Genomic DNA, 18,780 nt, shown 5'->3' on the forward strand with positions numbered 1-18,780 from the left:
CACACTAATGATTATTGCTAGATATACCATTTCAATAAAATGCAAGAATAAACTTTGTGTCACAAGTTGTGTTCACAAATGTTTTTCAGAGACACAAAAAGCTAATTTTAGATTCACCAATTAACTGAACACACACTCACAGGCACATACAGCACTTTATGCAGACATCAGCTATCAGCTGAGCGTCAGGTTCAAACTCAGAACCTTCTTGCTATGAGGTGGCAGTGCTAATTACTGCACTACTTTGCCACCCACAAACTAACAATACCTAACTTTAATGTTCAAATTATGTAAACATAAGGGCTAAACAAAAGTAATTATGCACTGGGACGCATTCCTTGCAGAACAGAGCAGGGTTTAAAAAATTGTTTATACTAAATAAAAATAAAGCTGAGAACCTTAATGGGGACTATAAAGCATTTACTGTTTGTTTGTGGCTGTTAGTTTGCACAGAAAAAAAAAACTGCTCACAATGTGATTATATATTACTATACATATGTTGTGCTAATATTGAGGGTTCATTAAAATCAATTTAAGGCATTAAATGTATTTGTTTTTTGTTTAATTATGAGAAATAAAAAGAAAAACATACACTGATTGCTCACATGACACAGTTTCTAGTACTTCTACATCTGAAGAATTCAGTTAGAGATAATTGGTTTATAACTGATACCCTTCCATTGAGAAAGTCATTGGAAATATTTGCACAATACTGCATGCTGTGTCATTAATAAGTAAACACTACCAGCAGCAACAACAACATTTTGTGGAGCAAGTCCAGCCAGCAAGAGCTAGAATTTACTGAAGCCTTAACAGCAAACAACATCGCAAGGGTCAGAATATCATCATCTAGCAATGTGCTGACTGAGGAAAGTGTAATAAAGTGCTGATTGCACTGTACCATCACTCAAGGGAACATGCTCACTAATGATGGGTGAAGAAGAGAAAAGGGAAGGTGACAAAGAGCGTGGAGAAACTGTGATTTATATAAACAAGATTGCCAATTAATCATGTCACTGTAATGACCTTTGACCATAAAGAACACAGCACCTGTACACAGTTAAGTGATACATTACTGGGATTCAGAGACCTTTAAGCCAAATGGCCTAAATAATGATGTGACAGCAAAGATCCAGCCAGATGCCAAGACTGACTTACATTAAAGGACAGCATGTTTGCTAATACAATATATACAGAAAGAAAATAACACTGTATATACAAATTAAGCTTAATAGCAGGTCTTATCGATCCAGTGAAAGTTTAAATTATTAAGGCGTGAGGAATACGTTTACGTGAAGAAGCAAAGATTTGATCTCCGTGATCTTTACCGTGTGTTTTTATGAGAGCTGTAAAAAGGCTCACAAAACTATAGGAAGACCCCGTTCACTACAAAAGACATATGCACTGAAGAATATTCCACATAGGTACTGATTGAGGTGGGAATAAAGCGTCATTACAGCCTAATGACATCAACAAAAGCGACCTGATATAGCACCAGACTCATTTATTAGTGAGGGGCTTCAACTGTTACTATCAAAATGACTTTTGGCATTTGATATGCAAAAAATATCCCCTTTCTTCCCTGATGGCTAAAGCAAATAATATGTTAATACCATCAAGTGACACAATGAATTACAGTGTTGCAGCGATGACACATCATGCCATCAAAGGAGAATAACATTTCAATTCATTCAGGCTGCAAAAACACCGCATGATGAATCACCCTCACACAGCAAACTTACTTTAAGGCGAGAACAAAAAGAACACACAGCGCAACTACAGTAGCATCGTAGAAGAGTCTGTTCAGTGACAGGTTGCTTCTCCCCAAGACAAGAACTAACAGACTTAAAAACTCCTTTGTCCCACACGCCATCAGACTGTTTAACTCCTCTCTGGAGGGGAGAGGGAGGGGAAACAGGAGGACAAAGGAGGGGGGAACAACTAAGCTGTAGTGCCTCTTCACCTCACTGTACAATACCTTGTGCAATACTTTTTGTAAATAGTCAACAGTGCAATAGACTCAATACTTGAAATGTGCAATTCACTTGTATTTTTATTTTTTATTCCTATTTATTCTATTTATCCCCTTTGTATATTTTATTTATATTTGTCTCTGTATTTATATATGTGTGTGTGTGTGTGTGTGTGTGTGTGTGTGTGTGTGTGTGTGTGTGTGTGTGTGTGTGTGTGTGTGTGTGTGTGTGTATATATATATATAACAGTTCTGTAACTGTAACTTTGGTCGTTGCTGTGCTTTTTTTGGAAGTCGAATTTCCCAGAGGAACCCACCCGAGGGATTAATAAAGTTCTATCTTATCTTATCTTATCTTAGACCCATTTTTTTTCTTTTTTTTGTGCGTTTTGACAAAAGTTGCTTTGCTGTTACACATGTTACTAGAGCAAATATTTTGTATGAGTTCTAGTTGGTTTGAGCCAATCCACACTGTATCCTCTGGCCACTTGCTCTCTTGGGGGACCCTGTCTCCTCAGATGAGCTTAGAGCAACAGAAAAAGTAATGGCTTGTACTATGCTGTGCGTAGGTCTAATAATAAAAGCTGCTTCTGTGGGAATTGGGCCATGCGTGTCAGGTTCTGCTCTCCAGAGTAGCAATACCTCAGAGATTTTCCCCCCTCTCTCAACTGGGGAAGGATAAATTGATGATACAGTGTGGAAGACAAATGAAATTAATCTTCCCAGTATCTGACAGGAATCGGCTTTGGATAGCGCACACACAAGTGCACACAAGTGTGCACACGCGCGCGCGCTAAAATAGCTCGATATCCGTCTGGGTGGAAAATAAGACAAATGGATTGAAGTAAAACAACACTAGCGTTCTGAGACTGAAGAGGCTGATGAAATTAAATAAATGCAGCTAACAGACACTGAGACGTTTTTATCAGATAAAACAGGTGACATGAATTTATCTCTTGTTAGCTCTACTAAAAAGCAGGCACTGTATCTTGCACAGCGAGGCAGGCTAATTAAAAGCAAGCATTGTGAAGCATTTTTTACACTAAGCCAGCTCTGTGTCAGACTTGCTTCAATAGCGTGCAGCCACAAGTGGGCATGATAAGCTTTTTAAAGTCTTATATTGATCTTAATGTCGCCTTAGGGCGAAAGAGCTACCTGAGTATCCAGGGCGACAGACACACTTGAAACCCCCGGGCGTGTTGATACAGATGCCCTCATGTAGGCAAGGTGAAACTTCACACTCATTCACATCCAGGTCACACAGCGTTCCAAAATAACCAGGGGGACAGATGCAGTGGAACCTAAAGAAGAAATTAATAAGCAATGTGTCACACAATCATAGCCCACTTATGTTAATTTCTTATAACTTTAAAAATCATCCGAATTGTTTTTCCTCAGCCAAACATGCGCACACGCTCCCACAGCAGTTGCGTGCGTGTGTTCCAAACCCACTGAGATAAACTGCGCTGGAGTGATTCTCTCAACTGACCGGCAGCATTTTGCAGAACAATTAACAACTGGCAATTAAGTTTCCCAGTGTGCAACTTAATTTAAATTATGCTTCATGACTTGTTACTAAAGGGAAGGCTTAATCTGTCCGATGATGTGGTTTACTCAATTGAAATCCCTCTCTGAAGCTGTCGCTGGGCCTAACCATAGATCTCGCAGGAGACGAGGTAAAGAGGCAACGTACAATTATTCACCTAAGTGCTGCTGTAAACATCATTCATCGGTAAACAAGTTACATCACATCAAATTTATGAAATATGCTAATTGGTAGTTATTGTCACGTGGCGCATTTGTTTGAAAGCCTCTTCTGCTCTTGGACTGATTTATTAGAACAATTAACCCTTTCCTCGTTGCAGTCTCGCAGCTCTGCATAGTCTGATTCTTTATCGCAGTATAGATGAACTTGCATGGCTTGATGGGTCAGGGAGATGGATTCAGAGGTGTGTGGCGGGCAGTGAGGTTAAAAAACACCTGATGTGAACTCCCAGGACTATGCAATCAGAAGAGTGCTCTGAGCAGGGCCAGGTCACATGGGAATGAAATCATGACGGAAGACAAACTGGAGACAAACCATTTAGGACTCAAATTGGCCCTGGGACTTCTCAACCCATCTGTCCGACTAAGCCTGGAAGCCCCGGGGCTCCCATTAAGCACAGCAGAGAAAAGCACCGGTGGAGTAAAGCCCAATCTAGATACATGATGTGGTCCTGCTGAGTTTGCTCTTCGTCTTTAGAATAGCAGCTTATGTGTGTCAAGGATGACAAGCTCGTTGTATAAACTGCAATACTCTAAGGAGGACTGCCAAAACCTTATAGTACTACTTTTTTTTCTTTGGAGAATGGTTATTGATCATTCAACTTTCAAAACAAAATCAAGCAATTAATTCTGCCTGGCCTTCATACGCAAGAAATTTAAACACGCTATGAAAAAAGGTTATGATGCAAGTAAAAGGGGGGGAAAATTGCATATATGCTTACTTGTTCACAAGATCTTGACATGTGCCAGCATTCTTGCAAGGGCTAGAGGCACACTCATTGATATCTTCCTCACAGAGAAGGCCAGAAAATCCCACCTTACAAACACAGCTGGAAAAGAAAAATCATTACTATTGATATTTTGTCTCTGATGGAAAATAGAAGATGTTTCTTACAAGCACGTGCACAGAGTGAGAAAATCTATAGGAATTTATTGATATTGATCACATTTAGTTTGATTGCTCACACTCTACAGCGACAAAGACTGGTTTAACTAAATTAAAGAACATGCACAGTAGCATATGATAAAAACAGTAACGACAAACATGTTTTGTTTCATCTAACTACAACCATAATAATACTATCTGTTAAATAAATTTCAAGCTAAGAAGAAGCATATTGTTCTGAAACCCATAAAAAAAAAAAAAGATTTCATCACTAAAACTCCTGACATTTTCTCACCCACTAAGAAATGAAAAGCTGGTTTGTGGATAACACTTTTTACCTGTAACTGTTGACCCGGTCCACACAGTCACCCTGGTTTTGGCATGGGTTTGAACTGCACTCATTGGTGTCAATTTCACACCAACTTCCTTCAAATCCTGAAAGATAGATGAGATGGTCATGGATCAGCAAACCCCACTACATCCTGAAAACGTCAGGACCGATGATAACAAAGGCCCCTGTGAATGCCATTTTAATGGAACTAGTAAGCCCTGTAGCATATCTCATCTTCCAGCTCTCAGCACTCACTGTTTCCCCTTTGAGAGTGTGTAAGTCTAATAATACTTTAGTGCCACAGACAGATTGGTCTGAGGGTTAGTGGTTTGGGGTTTGGGAGGTGTGTGCCTGTGTGTGCCACCGTGCATATGTCTCTGTGTCTGTCTGTGTGGGAGAAAGCGAGCGAGTGGGGGGACATCTTGTTAAGTTAGGGTAAGAGGGAGAGGCTAAGCCCAAGAGCTCTTTTGCCCTTGTTCATTAGGGGGTTGAGGGCCAGCATGGCTAAGCAGATCAGCATGGATGTTTTGTTGTACATTTGAAGGCAGCCTAGGAGCCTGTAGTGTTCTGCCTGCCAGAGGTATTCCTCTAGTGCTTAGCCTGGGTCTGGTCCATTAGATTGTTTTCTGCTGAACGAATTAACATTCGCTCCATGCATGACTGGGTTTCATTAAGTAAAAAAATTGACAAATTAAAAAAGATCACAAATTAACCAAATGCTCAAAAGTATGGAAACAATTAATGGACACGATCTGACTTTCATTAGCAGTGAAATTTAATCACCTATAAACATCAGAAGTACATCTAATGCTTAGACGTACAGTATAAGCATCCATCCATCCATCCATCCATGGCTTATCTGAGTCAAGCCTGTGGAAGCAGTAGAGCTACCCAAGCCCCCATATCCCCTGCCAACACTTCCAGCTGTTCAGGAGGAATACCAAGCCACTCTCTACAGTGTATCCGGGGACTGCATGGGAATCTTCCCAGTTGGGCATCCTTGAAAGAGCTCCTCATCATATCTCTAATACTAAACTCAGACACCCTTCATAGGAAGCCTAGTTTTATACTTTTGGCCATTATTTCAACTTAGTTTTCCCTTCACCATAACAGACCAGTGCAGCATCCAAATTACTACAGATGCTGCACAAATATGCCATTGTAGCTGCACAGAGTAATTATACAATTTCCTGTGCAATGCTGCTATCAAGCTACTTTAAAATTCTGGGCTCAGACTCCCAACAACGACTACTGTGTTTCCCCTGCAGAGCACCATCTGCCGAGCATAATTAAATGTAATGCAAGCATAGCAAAGGGTTAATATAACTAACCCATAATGAGTGTGTGAGTGCCCTTATTGTTTTCTTGTCTCATTATGTTACTCCCACTGCTTCAAGATAGAATTACATATTTTTGAACTGTAATGGGTTTTGCACATAGTAAATTTTATGCCCAGAGAAGTACATCTGTTCACAACGATGAGGTTCCTGAGAATTGTTTAAGACAGGAGAGCATGTGTTTTAATCTGGCATGTTTAAAAAATGTGAGACTCGAGCCATACAGGAAGAAATCATTCAAAGTATTGAATATGACATTTTGGCTATTTTTGGAATTCACGGAAACAGTCTAGCAGGGTCATACAGGGTCTTCAGTCCTCTGTGTAATATCAGGAGGTAACTGTATACTGCCTTTTTCTCTTTCGTCTTCACTTCAAGATATACAGATGCAGGAGTTGTGATTATTTGTAGTCTCCAATGTGTTTAAAATTAGAAAAAAAAATACACTATGAATAATGAATTTTCTAAAGAAAAACGGAATGCAGGGTAAGTGACACAACTCTGTGCATCTTGGGATGTATGAATGAAGAGGAATCCATGAAGAGGAAACCAGAGACAGCACAGAGCATCTGGTGAATTATGGGACAGCACAAGTTTCCCATGCTGGTCTGTCAGTCAAAGCGATGGTGAAGCACCTTGGGGACTATTTCGAATGTCACTGCAATGTAATGCATCTTCTGCTACTAAGCAGTGACTTGAGGCTTCTCTTTGACAGAGTACAGAGCGGGATACCCAAGGCGCGTGGCACGTAGTCATTCCATCATCTGGCAAGAGCTACAGTATGTGATCACGGCTGCTGCCAGTAAATGTCTCGGAGGAGAAGAAATTGCGGGTGATCCCGAGTGGATAGCCAACTAACTTTGATTGACATTTCAATTGAAATATGAGGAATGTCTCCATTTTGAGAGAGCGAGCTTAGTTTGGACTGCTACATTGGTGACTGTTGTCTTCTGTCAGTCTGATGTAACGTTTCTTAGAAGGGGCTCATTTAAAAATTTTATAACCCAGCGTTTCTGCAGTACAGATTACGATCTCTGTCTGCAGCGGCGTCTGTGTGCCGTCATGCATCAAAATGTTAGATGTCACTGGTGGCTTAATCCAAGAGCAGGATTGTCATGTTGAAACTAGGATTGCGAGTTTTGTGCCTGGCCTCACGAGTTTTAGTTAACCTACTGCACTTTTTAATTTGCCAGTCAGTGGCTGGATTTTAGATTTATGACACAAGATCAGAGCGAGATTTACAGTATCCAAACTCATAAAGGCCCTAAAAATGCAATGTGCTAGAGCTTAACCAAAATTGTGAAAATAAGTGTGAAATAATCGCAACTATAGAGAACATTACAAAAAACAGACTAACTAACTAAGACAAACTAAGCTATTTTCAGCTGTCATTAAAATAAATAATTAAAAGATTATATATAAAATATCGCTTTACTGTGTTTTATGATCAATATCACAATTCTTGCTTTTTGCTTCTCAGCAGGAAGTGAGAAGCATTTTGCATTCTGTTGTACTACAGAATGGCTGTATCATGATAATACAATGGGTGATAAATTGCACTACTCTTGTATTGTAAAGCAATTGTATTGTAAACCAAACCATCCCCGCACCACTGATGGAACACTGTTGGACATCTTGGATTCTTTTCAAGTCTCTGTCACATTATTTTAGTTATATTTATTTAAAATGCAGCAACACGAATAGAAATAAAAACAGAAAAGAGTACGCTTGAAGGTCCTTTACATGCAAGGACCAAAAACTGGGTTACTTGAAGAAGTGGGTTAAGAATAGAAATCCTTTGCATGCAGCCAATTTACCCCACTGCTACACACCTGGACCACCTCTTCAACACAGCTAATGCAGGAACAAAATGATTAAACACTGAGTTTATTTAAAATTTGTTTACTGTACAGCTGCTGCAGACCTGCTGCTATTTCATACTTTTAGTATAAATGAAACTACTTCTTCACAACTGATGTCTGGCCCTGTGTACACTCTTGATGTTATGGTTTGTTTGTTTCTCTAGCTTTAGTCATATTATTTATTTTAATGATTAATCTACAAATTAAAGCCGTTAACTTTGGTTTATATGTTTATATGTAGTAAGTTTTGGCTGTCATAAAACGACAAACTGCTTGTTTTATGGTCTGTCAAAGATTTGGCCCTCTCCAACTCTGACCATTGCCCCCTGTCCATTTGGAAAATCCTTCATGCTGTGAAACCAAATGTTACAGAATGAAGAAGTTTACAAAAAGACGGAAAAAAAACAGCCTGAGTGCAGGTATTTCCTCTCTGAGGTCTGCAGAGATTTTGGACTTTTATTATATCATGCACACTCTCCATAACCATGACACCGTACCTCTTGAATTACAAATAAAAGAACAATCAGGTTATGCTTTGAACTTTAAAGCTTTGTTAGGCAATTTTGCTTAGAAAAATTCATTAAATCAAATGGCACTCTGTGGTGTGAGAGGGCTGAAAGCACTACAAATGCCACTGAGAATCAACACTCTTCACCATGATGACTACAGCTTTCTGCTTGGCATTTATGTTTGCTGATTCATATGTTTGGGCCTGAAGCCTATCACCTTGTCTTTCATACAACACAGAAGGTTTAAGATGCAAAATGTGAGCAAACACCATGCTGGCCTACAAATCAGACAGTTGTGTTTTGCATTTGCTTTTTGACTTAATCCTTAGTTTTAAATCTTTAAATCTGGACAGTTTATTAGTTATATTTGCTTATACCGGTCTGGACCCCCTTTTGCCTTCAGAGCAGCCTTAATTATTTTTTGGGATAGACTGAACTCAGGTACTGAGATGTGAAGACAATGGAGGTGAACTTGCGGTCATGTTGAAGAAAACAGTTTGAGATGATTTTAGCTTTGTGACACATTTTCCTGTTAGAGGAAGCCGCAATGTTGATGGTGAACAGATCAAAACACTGACAGAATCCATGGATGGCAGGCTTTTGAGTGTCCTTGCAAAGAAAGGTGGCTATATTGGTCGCTGATTTGTTTTTGAATGTCAGAAATGTATATTTGTGAATGTGGAGATGTTATATTGGTGTCACTGGTAAAAATAAATAATTGAAATGGGTATATATTTGTTTTTTGTTAAGTTGCCTAATAATTATGCACAGTAATAGTCACCTGCACACACAGATATCCCCCTAAAATAGCTAAAACTAAAAACAAACTAAAAACTACTTCCAAAAACATTCAGCTTTGATATTAATGAGTTTTTTGGGTTCATTGAGAACATGGTTGTTGTTCAATAATAAAATTATTCCTCAAAAATACAACTTGCCTAATAATTCTGCACTCCCTGTACATTAGTAAACATCATTGTTGCAGATGAGCAATTCTGTTACCTCCCTCTCTCTTTTTAATGATAACTATGTAAATAGCCACAAAGCTAAATAGCTTAATAAATAGCTAGCTACATTTATAGCTAGCTTGCGCGATATAGTGCTAGCTAGCTAGTTAGATATCTGTCTGCCCAAGTTCTACGGGTAATTCATCTTTTTTGTTTGCTTGTTTAGTTTTTTTAAGGTGGAAATGTTGGGTATTAGCTTAGTCCTTAAGCTTAAAAATTGTATTTCCACACATATTATCAATCAAAAGTTACAGTTATTGATTATGCCTAAACATGCTGTATAATTTTCACAGAGAAATGAGGATTGCATGCCAATATAAAACAATTCTGACTATTCCGACTTGGTATGAATGCAGATGCACTCATCTAGGTCACCTTAGGCTGTAACACTGTGCTTACAGCAGTCAGTGTCATGAGCTAAAGAGAAACTTTGGTACAGCAGTGTATTGCAGTTCCCATGACAGAAATACAAAAAAAGAAAATGTTCTCATTTTTACATCTTTTCACTCTATGAGAAGACATTTTTTAACATTAGGAAACATATTCCCATAGAAGACACCAGGTCTACTGTTAAATTTCTTTTGCCTTAGTCACAAGATGTGTTGGTTTGTAACACAATAAGAAACGTATTTATTTTTGAAAAATCAGGGTCAACTATTGTCTGTAGAGCAAACTATAAAATTGAAAATCACTGATACCAACAACAGCTACCCATATATACTACACCACAAGTAACCTGCGACATGTCTATATCATATCACTGCCAATCATTTCAGGCTGCATGGTTGTTCCAGACAAGGCAGACTTTATGTAGCTCATGCCTTTCTCTGCTTAGAGCAAGCAAATCAACGGTTCATGCTTCAGCGACCTTGTACTGCATGTATTTTATGGTGTATATATTGTATTATATGTCCCATGCCCTATTTTTGTTAAGAGATTACACGTGTCTTCTTATTTTTGTGATTTTCTTCCATGTTTAGCAAAACACACAAACAATGGTGCTCTTCTTTCTGCTGTCAGGCTGTTGCCATCTTGTTTTAAATGCACGTATAATTGAATACCTATGCATACCTGTAGTACAAAAACAAAGTGTGTCTAATATCCACATCAGTGCTAAGCAACTGTCATTATGATGTATACACTTTGCTCAATGATATCTCGCAGCTTCTAAAAGTAAACCTATGGAGTATTTTTTTAAAAAAAACCAGAACATTCAATCAGATCTGTAGTAGCTTCCACATATTTATTCAGAGACTATTTGGGCATTTTACATGCTGTTAAGCATTCAGGGGTTAAACACCAATCTGGTTAAATCAAATAATGATGAAGAATTTTCATGAAGGGAAATCCTCTCACACTACTATGTGATCACTGATGCTTTTTTCCTGCCTTTTCCCCCCGCAGCTGTTGTTTGATCTGGAAACAGCTTTCAAAACTACAGTGGAAGAAGAGAACCACCTTTGCCCTCAGCAATGGAATATCACTAGTGTGGTGAGACCTTTGCCAACTGAAGGGGCACGCTCTCATACTGAGGTCGAACACCGGCTACATTTTAATATTTTCCCACTTCTTTGTGTGCCTTCACTGTGAGAATATTAGACCAGAAAATAGTTTCCCAAATGGAGCTGTGATTTACATGACATGAACTCTGATTAAAATACAATATGGCCACTGACTGCCTCTCTGTTGTGGTCCATTATTCTGTGAGAAAGATTTATTTGGAACACCTTTAATCTCAGTAATTGTGCTATGAGAAGCGAATGGCTACTGTGCAGGCTCATAGTCACATTACATTGGTTTTGTTAAAATAAGCTGGGCAGTGATGAATCGTAACATATATAAGCTTTTTTTGGTTTCTGTACAGTATGCAAGTGTCTTATATGCTTGCATATAAGACACTTGTATGCAAGCATACAAGTGTCTTATATGACACTTGTATTTATATGCTCTAAATGCATATAAATGCATTTAGAGCATTTATATGCTCTAAATGCTAAAGGGTATGTCAGCCAAGTCATTTACTTAGACGAGATTTCCAATCCTGGTTTGACACTTTATTCATTTTTATAAATGAACTAATACAAACTAGAGCAGATAATGTGGATTGCATGAGGTAATTATTATAAAAAAAGCTCATCATAAAGATGGTAATCATAATAATCTAGAACAGCACACTATAAAGGGCAAAATATACTAAGTTGACTGAACCTACAGTATCTGTATTTCTAATTCCTTATACTAAGATAATGAAAAGTCTCATTGATCTTGCTATACATCTGCCAGGGCATCTGGTTTATTAACTGACACATGTCCGCTATAAGTCATATAGTCTGCCCCCTCTATAAAAAAGAATAATCACCTAAAATGAATCTACTGAGGGCAGACTTTTTCCAACACATTTTGGCAACACATATTTTCCACACATCTTTTTCAGTATCATATTAGCTATGTGTCAGTTCTCTTGTTGGCATAGCTCCACAGTAGCTCATTAACCAACTGTTTGGTAGGACACAATCTCAATCTTGTGGAAGGTGAAGGCTAGTGTAGCATGCCATGCAAATAAAGGGGTTTGTTCTCCATCTGGCCAGGAACACCTCTGGGTATATTCTGAACCATGGAGACCAAATGGTTTTTCCATGTGAAGAGACCACACAATGCTTTTGAATTAATTCCCTGTACTGCAAAAATTAAAAAAGAAAAAGAAAAAGTCTCCACTTCATATAATGGACTAGAGGCAAAGTGATTGTCCTCATATCACACAGCTCACGTTTAACACTTAAAAATGCCAACTTGTCACCCAAAAACCAATAAAAAGCTCATAATGAATATAGGCACTTTAACTAACAAGTCTAAAGCGTTAAGTGCTGCAGTGGCATAGTGTGATATCCATTGAAAATGCCATCCTAAAGAACCTACGAATGAAACTAGAATTACAATCTATTAATCTAATCCATAGAATATTATCATTTTAAATAATTGACAATTATAAATATTTCACATCCAGAATAATAATCAGTAATTCTGATGTAATTATCAAAAGGTTAGAATGTTTTGACATGTTTTGTCTTGAAGTCTCGAAGGAATCCTATAATCAGTTTTACAAAATCCATGAGAACTACATAAAGTAACTATGTGAGAATTATTTACAATCTCAGTGATTAAAAAAAATAAAGAAAAAAAGGTAACTCAAAATTAAACTCCACTGACACAAATCTCAAAGAAAAATGACTAAAGCTGAAGTTTTATTAATTAAGCTGTAGTTTCTATTAATTAAATTCAAAGGGGAAAAAAAGCATAAATATAGCCTTTCCGCTCTTCAGATAGTGTAAGTGGATGGAGCCCTGACTAAACGGCAGAGGCAGAGAATGTGCAGGAAAGGTCCAAGATAAGATTAAAGTTTACACATGTGAACTTGTCTTTGCTCAAGGAATTCAGCAAACCGAGCAAGGACAGCACAGACTATAGATTGTGTGCGAGACTCTGATGCGACTCTACCTTGTACCGCAGTCTTGGCTGAGTGATGCCATGTGTTGTTTGTTTCATTTGTTGCAGTTGTCGGCCAGTAACCCTCACCTCAACCTTCTACCCTAACTCTCCCATTTTCAGGTTGCTCTTCTATCAGGTTTGGCACTCCCTGCTGAGGCTCCTCATTAAGAGGAAAGTGGAACATCTGTGCTGGTCAGGCAAGATGACTTAGGCCTCCTGGCCAGAGCCTCAGCGGAGTGTCTCTGCTAGTAAGAACAAAAACTTCCTACAGGAGCCCTCTACAATCAAAAGAGGATAACTGCTTCACCTGTGTTTTTTAAGACGAGACTTTCAGCTTGCTCTGGTTTTATTTTGGCCCCCAGCTTCTCACAGTACACCTTTGTAGACAGAACTCATTTCCATTGTGGCTGTGTTTTACAAATCCCTTTAATGCCGCTCCCAGTAGAAACCGCCTAATTGCTGCCTTTTAGATCCTGCTAAGCTGATGAACACTAAACTTGCCATATCAACCTTTTTGTTAGATGCGTAGAGTCTAGTGAAGTTTCTTGAGAAAGCTAAGACCACACAGCCAACTTTGTAATCTCTTCAGTAAAGCAAGTTTGGTATAATGACCACTAAAGTTAAAGCACTTAGCTTTTATAAAAGACCCCTGTCAGCAGCCATCAGATACTGTCACAGGGCTGGCTATGAAAGGTTTGACAGCTGCCATCTATTATCGCAGCATTAGCAGTGCCTCAAAGGCATCATCACAATGAATACCAGTGCTTCTTCAGTTGCACTCATGCAATTCTGGTGAAATGGAAAGAATAGAACACCTGTTATTCCAACCATGGATTATGCATTACAACCTAACAGCTGAAATTAGCAACTTTTGTTGTGTTAGACGCAGCAGTTTATTACAGAACAAAACCAGATATGAGCAAAGAAGGTTAAAGTAAACAAGATTAGCAGAATGGATGTAGCAGCAAAGTGCTTTTTTTTTGCATGTTTGTATTCTTTTCACCATGCAGGAGATGGTATTTAAGATATTATTAAGTTTCCCTACATTGCATTTCAATTTTTTAACACAAGACTACATAAACTGTTTATCTGATTGTTGTTTTTAGCAAAGATTCTTATATTCACCTGCATGTGTTTGCTAATACAAAGTTAGAATTAATTAAAAATATGTATTTAATCTTAGTTAACTGTATCTCAGTAACTAACCTTATTAACAACACAAGCCTTCATGTTTATCCTGAGGCTTGTTTTACCATGGTGCAACTTCCTTAACAGCTAACCATGCCTTTATATAAGAGCACATGCTCTCTTTACTTGAATGTGGATCATTGGTCTCGCTTGATCTTTGCAAAAACCACTGAATGAAGCTGCCATGTTTCTATTTACATATTTAAGACTCAGTATCTAAAAGCAAATAAGAGGCTCTAAATTTTAATTTTTAACTCAATTTTCTTCTTATAAACACTTACTGATGCTACACTGAACACAGTTACAGTATTTGCAATCATTTAGTGTCATTTAAAAGCATAAAAATCATTCTCCTTAATTCAGTTACCTTGACAGTATTTGCTGTATTGTGTAAAAGCTTTTGTCTATGCACTGGGATGTGCTTAATGTACTAAATCTTAGATGCATATGCAGACAAATTTTATTTTCAATTAGTCTGAAGAATAGTGTTAGACCTACACAATTTCCTTGACAAATAACCTACAGTGAATACTAAATAACAATTTTTTAAGACGGCTGCACTGGGATCAAGCCATGGGCTCCTTTGTGTTTATTGAGTAGTAGCTATGGAGGATGGATTTAAGGTGAATAATAATGGAGAGTAGGTGAGTCACGGTTGTGTGAAGTGAAAACGACCAAACCCACGGAAAGCTCTTGGTGTAATGTATGCAGCGCCTAATTTCCTATTCCTCTCAAAGGAAGCTTTCTGAAACTAACCCAGCCGCTCTATTTATATCTGGCAACATCTTTTCATCTCTTTGCTGATGGAGCCATTAGGTACAACATAACCCTATACCGTCTTAACCTCCACAGTGAAAGCCTATGTTAAAATGATATTTCATTTACAATTTACAAGCTAACAAGATTTTACTGATAAACATCGTAATAGATCATTTTAACGAAGAAAGCGATCATTGCCAGTGCTCTATTCCAATATGTTGCTTGTGAAACAAAAACCTGACTGATCTCATGAACTGAAAATAAAACAGATTTTCCTGCGTTTCATTTACATCTGAGTGGATGTGCATGCCCGAGTTATTTATGCCTGCGAGGGCATGTGAATGAGCGAGAAGGAGCCAGTACTAAATGAGGTCAATGCTTTATTTTCTTTTAATATAATTTACAGTCTGACTCCTCAGTCACCCACAGTTCTTTCATCCTGTGTCTGTTAGCTGCAAATTTGAACGGGCGTTAGTTTGCAATTTGCTTGTAAATGGGAATATTGAGAATATGTACACGTTGAAGAAAAAACATCTAATTTTGCATTATCAGTAACGAGTAATTTCTAAGACATTTGGATGCATGCGTGAATTCAAGACGTTCAGAATTAGCATCTGTCTTTAGCCAAGCATCTACTGTTCCTGCTGCTACAATTAGTAGGGATGCACCAATTTATCGCCCAATCATAGGCAATGGTAGAAAGTCCAGAAACATAATGACGATGACAGTGAATAATGATTAAATAACTTTACAGATATACTCTTAAATTGCACAAAAGATGTAATTTATCCCTGACAATTTCCCAATTTGTGATTGTGTATTGATTAGAGTTCAAAACAAACAAACAAAAAAGAATAAAAGATTGTGATGTAGAATATGTATTATGCATATAAAACAGACCAAAGTGGTTCACTGATTTCATTAAAATGTCCAAATTTTTTTTAGGTGCTCATGAACTTGCATTAGACTAACTGGGTCTTGCTAAAAGATTATGTGTCTTGTATACAGTAATGTTTTTATAAATAATAATCATATTAAAGAGTGGTAGTACCTGCTGATTCCCCATGTGTCTGTAGGGTCTTTACCTTAGAATATAGTATGCATTATGATGACTCAGCTGGCACTGATACACAGATTTACTGCTAAATAAGTATTCAGTTTAATTTAGTATTAATGCAATGAGGAGAAAAGCAAGCAAAAGACACCAATGTCTGGGTTTGTTGACCATTTCTTATGCAAAAATTAAAGTGGAGCATGAAAAACTCTAGAAATGCAAATTGTACCTCTGACTAACTTTCATTATGTCTAACACTCCTTTTAACCCATATAATAGCGATATTTCAGTAAATCAAATCAAATCATATTTCACTTATATTCTTCTCCATATTACAGCAAAAAGTATGTCTCTTATTTTAAATCACCTGTGGATGTTTTCTTTATGGCACATTTTTTAGGTATCAGGAGCACATTTTACCATTTTATTCATGCACACAAAGACATTAAACCTTTCTTTTACAGCAACTTTGAGGAAAAGCACATTTCAGAGGGAGGATAAAACGACGATTTTCAAATGGATAGTGCTACTTTCTTTCTATTCCAATGAAATTATGCTGTTTGTAATTTTTAAATCCCTCAAGTTTTAAACAATTCTGTTGAACAAAATTCTACGATTATGCTGGGAAATAAGTCGAAAATAAAAACACCACGAGTACGAGGCTGCGGCGCCGAGTTCACTCACCAGCTGGGCATCTGCAGGAAGCTGTTCCATTGGAGCGTGTCAGGCAGGTGGAGTTGTGTAGGCAGGGATTGTGGAGGGGGTCACACGGGTCATAAGGCTGGTTGCACAAGGGGCCACTGAAGAAGGGGGGACAGGTGCAGGAGAACTCCCCAGGTATGTCTGACTCCTGACACCGAGCTCCATTTAGACAAGGGCCAGAATCGCACTCATTCACATCCTCTGTACAGTCCACACCTGTCCAGCCTCGTGAGCACAAACACCTTACATACACCAGAGAGGAGATGTTACACAGTAGAGGTTATTTTGCCATAAATCTAAATGAATCATAAATGAATAAACACTTTTTAAAATGTTCTAAAGGCTATGGCAGTCATACTCTTTGGGACAATTATGCTAAAAATGCATTCAGCAGATGTTCTGGGAGTTGCTGCAGACAAACTCCTGAATAGCTTGCTTTTTTTTTTTTTAATGATAATTTAAATTACCCACAAAACACACTCTTCTACACAAAACCTCAGTGTTACAGTGCACGCGTTCTCCACACTGATCTCCTGGATCTCTGTTAGAGAAAGTACGAATTTTAGTGTTTAACTCCACTACTGGCAGCTTTTAATTCTGGACAGCTGAATGCAGGACACAAGAGGTTAGAGTGCTGAGTGGGAATTTAATGGAAATGTATGCGTTCTAGACAGAAAGAGAGACAGATGGAGACAGAGAAACCGAGAGCCAACCACAGTGTATGTAAATCTCAAGTATCTGCTCTTAAGGCAGGTGAATACTCCACTTGGTGGCAGTGAGTACCCGGGCACTACAACCACTCCACCTTGCATTTCTTTCCATCCCCCAACTTTTCTACCTGAAGCATTTTTATGTCTCCCCAGTGAGAGCGGGCATTAGCCGAAGCAGATACACCAGCTTTTTCCTCCAATGAGTCACAGATCCCCTGAAACCTTTTCATGCTGTGAGCCATTGATTGACTCATTTGTTTTACCTGCCATCTGCAATTCATTATCTCCGGTGCCAGTGGAAGGACATATTGCTATCTCTGAACGGCTTCTTTTTTCCCCGCATTTCTTAAGTGACTGATGCACCTCGCGAGGACGCTGCCCTTGAGCCAGCTCGCACACCTACTTGTAGCTGTTGAGAAGGTCTGTGCAGGTGGCGTTGTTTTTGCAGGGTTGTGATAAACATTCATCAATTTCTTGTTGGCAGTACTCCCCCTCCCAGCCAGAACGACACACACACTCATAACTCTGCGATACAAGAAAAAGGGAAACAATATTAGATTAACACTGGAAAGTAGTCACATTTCACATCTGCACTATGTAGAGTTAGTATTTTAGGTGGTTAGAATCGAATATTTAGGAGAGCGGTAGGCACATCTCACATGCAGGGACTGTTAATTAAGTTGTTACGGAGCAGACAGGGCATTTTGCCACCCGTTTGTTTCGTTATTTATATTGGTTGCATTTTAAAAAACAAATGTTGCAATGCTTAATATACTTGATTTAATTCATCTCAATGTTCTTGAAAACATTGCGGAATAAAACCTCCTACTCACACACACACACACAAAAAGCTTTCCTGTGGAAATCTGTTTAAAGTGAGGAAGAGTCATGCTTGTCTTACATTTCCACATTACCGTGCTGATGTATTCCTCCTACCACCCACCCTCTGGACAGTATGCAAGCCTGTTTTTTTCCATCACATTCAAGATACGATGATACAAAACCTTTATGAAGCGTACAGCATTACCACCGCATATTCTTTGAGGGATATTTTCACAGCCAAGCAAACATGTAAAACACGTTGGATTTCGTTTTGTCAGGTTGGTTTTTTTTATTCTGGAGCCAGTAAATGTGTTGTTAGTACTTTAAATTCAAAAAACGTTTTATACAAAGCTCTAACATTGCTAATCTTTTATTTTCTTGCCTTTCCTCC

At 38.3% G+C, this 18,780-nt stretch overlaps 1 protein-coding gene across 1 annotated transcript in view; it reads right to left on the reverse strand.

Moving 5' to 3' along the window:
- eys (EGF-like photoreceptor maintenance factor) overlaps positions 1–18,780 on the reverse strand; it is a 176,578-nt gene that overhangs the window by 98,226 nt on the left and 59,572 nt on the right. The window contains exons 23-27 of the mRNA XM_085477940.1: positions 17,971–18,092; positions 16,840–17,099; positions 4,961–5,057; positions 4,459–4,566; positions 3,128–3,273 (exon numbers count right to left, since the gene is read on the reverse strand). Of these exons, the coding sequence (XP_085334066.1) occupies positions 3,128–3,273; positions 4,459–4,566; positions 4,961–5,057; positions 16,840–17,099; positions 17,971–18,092 (733 nt within the window). The remainder of the gene's footprint in view (positions 1–3,127; positions 3,274–4,458; positions 4,567–4,960; positions 5,058–16,839; positions 17,100–17,970; positions 18,093–18,780) is intronic.

The sequence above is a fragment of the Copadichromis virginalis genome, linkage group LG13, assembly GCF_057382275.1.
Source record: "Copadichromis virginalis isolate Kocher_CV1m ecotype Utaka linkage group LG13, C_Virginalis_male_GT1.1, whole genome shotgun sequence".
NCBI classification, from domain to species: domain Eukaryota; kingdom Metazoa; phylum Chordata; class Actinopteri; order Cichliformes; family Cichlidae; genus Copadichromis; species Copadichromis virginalis.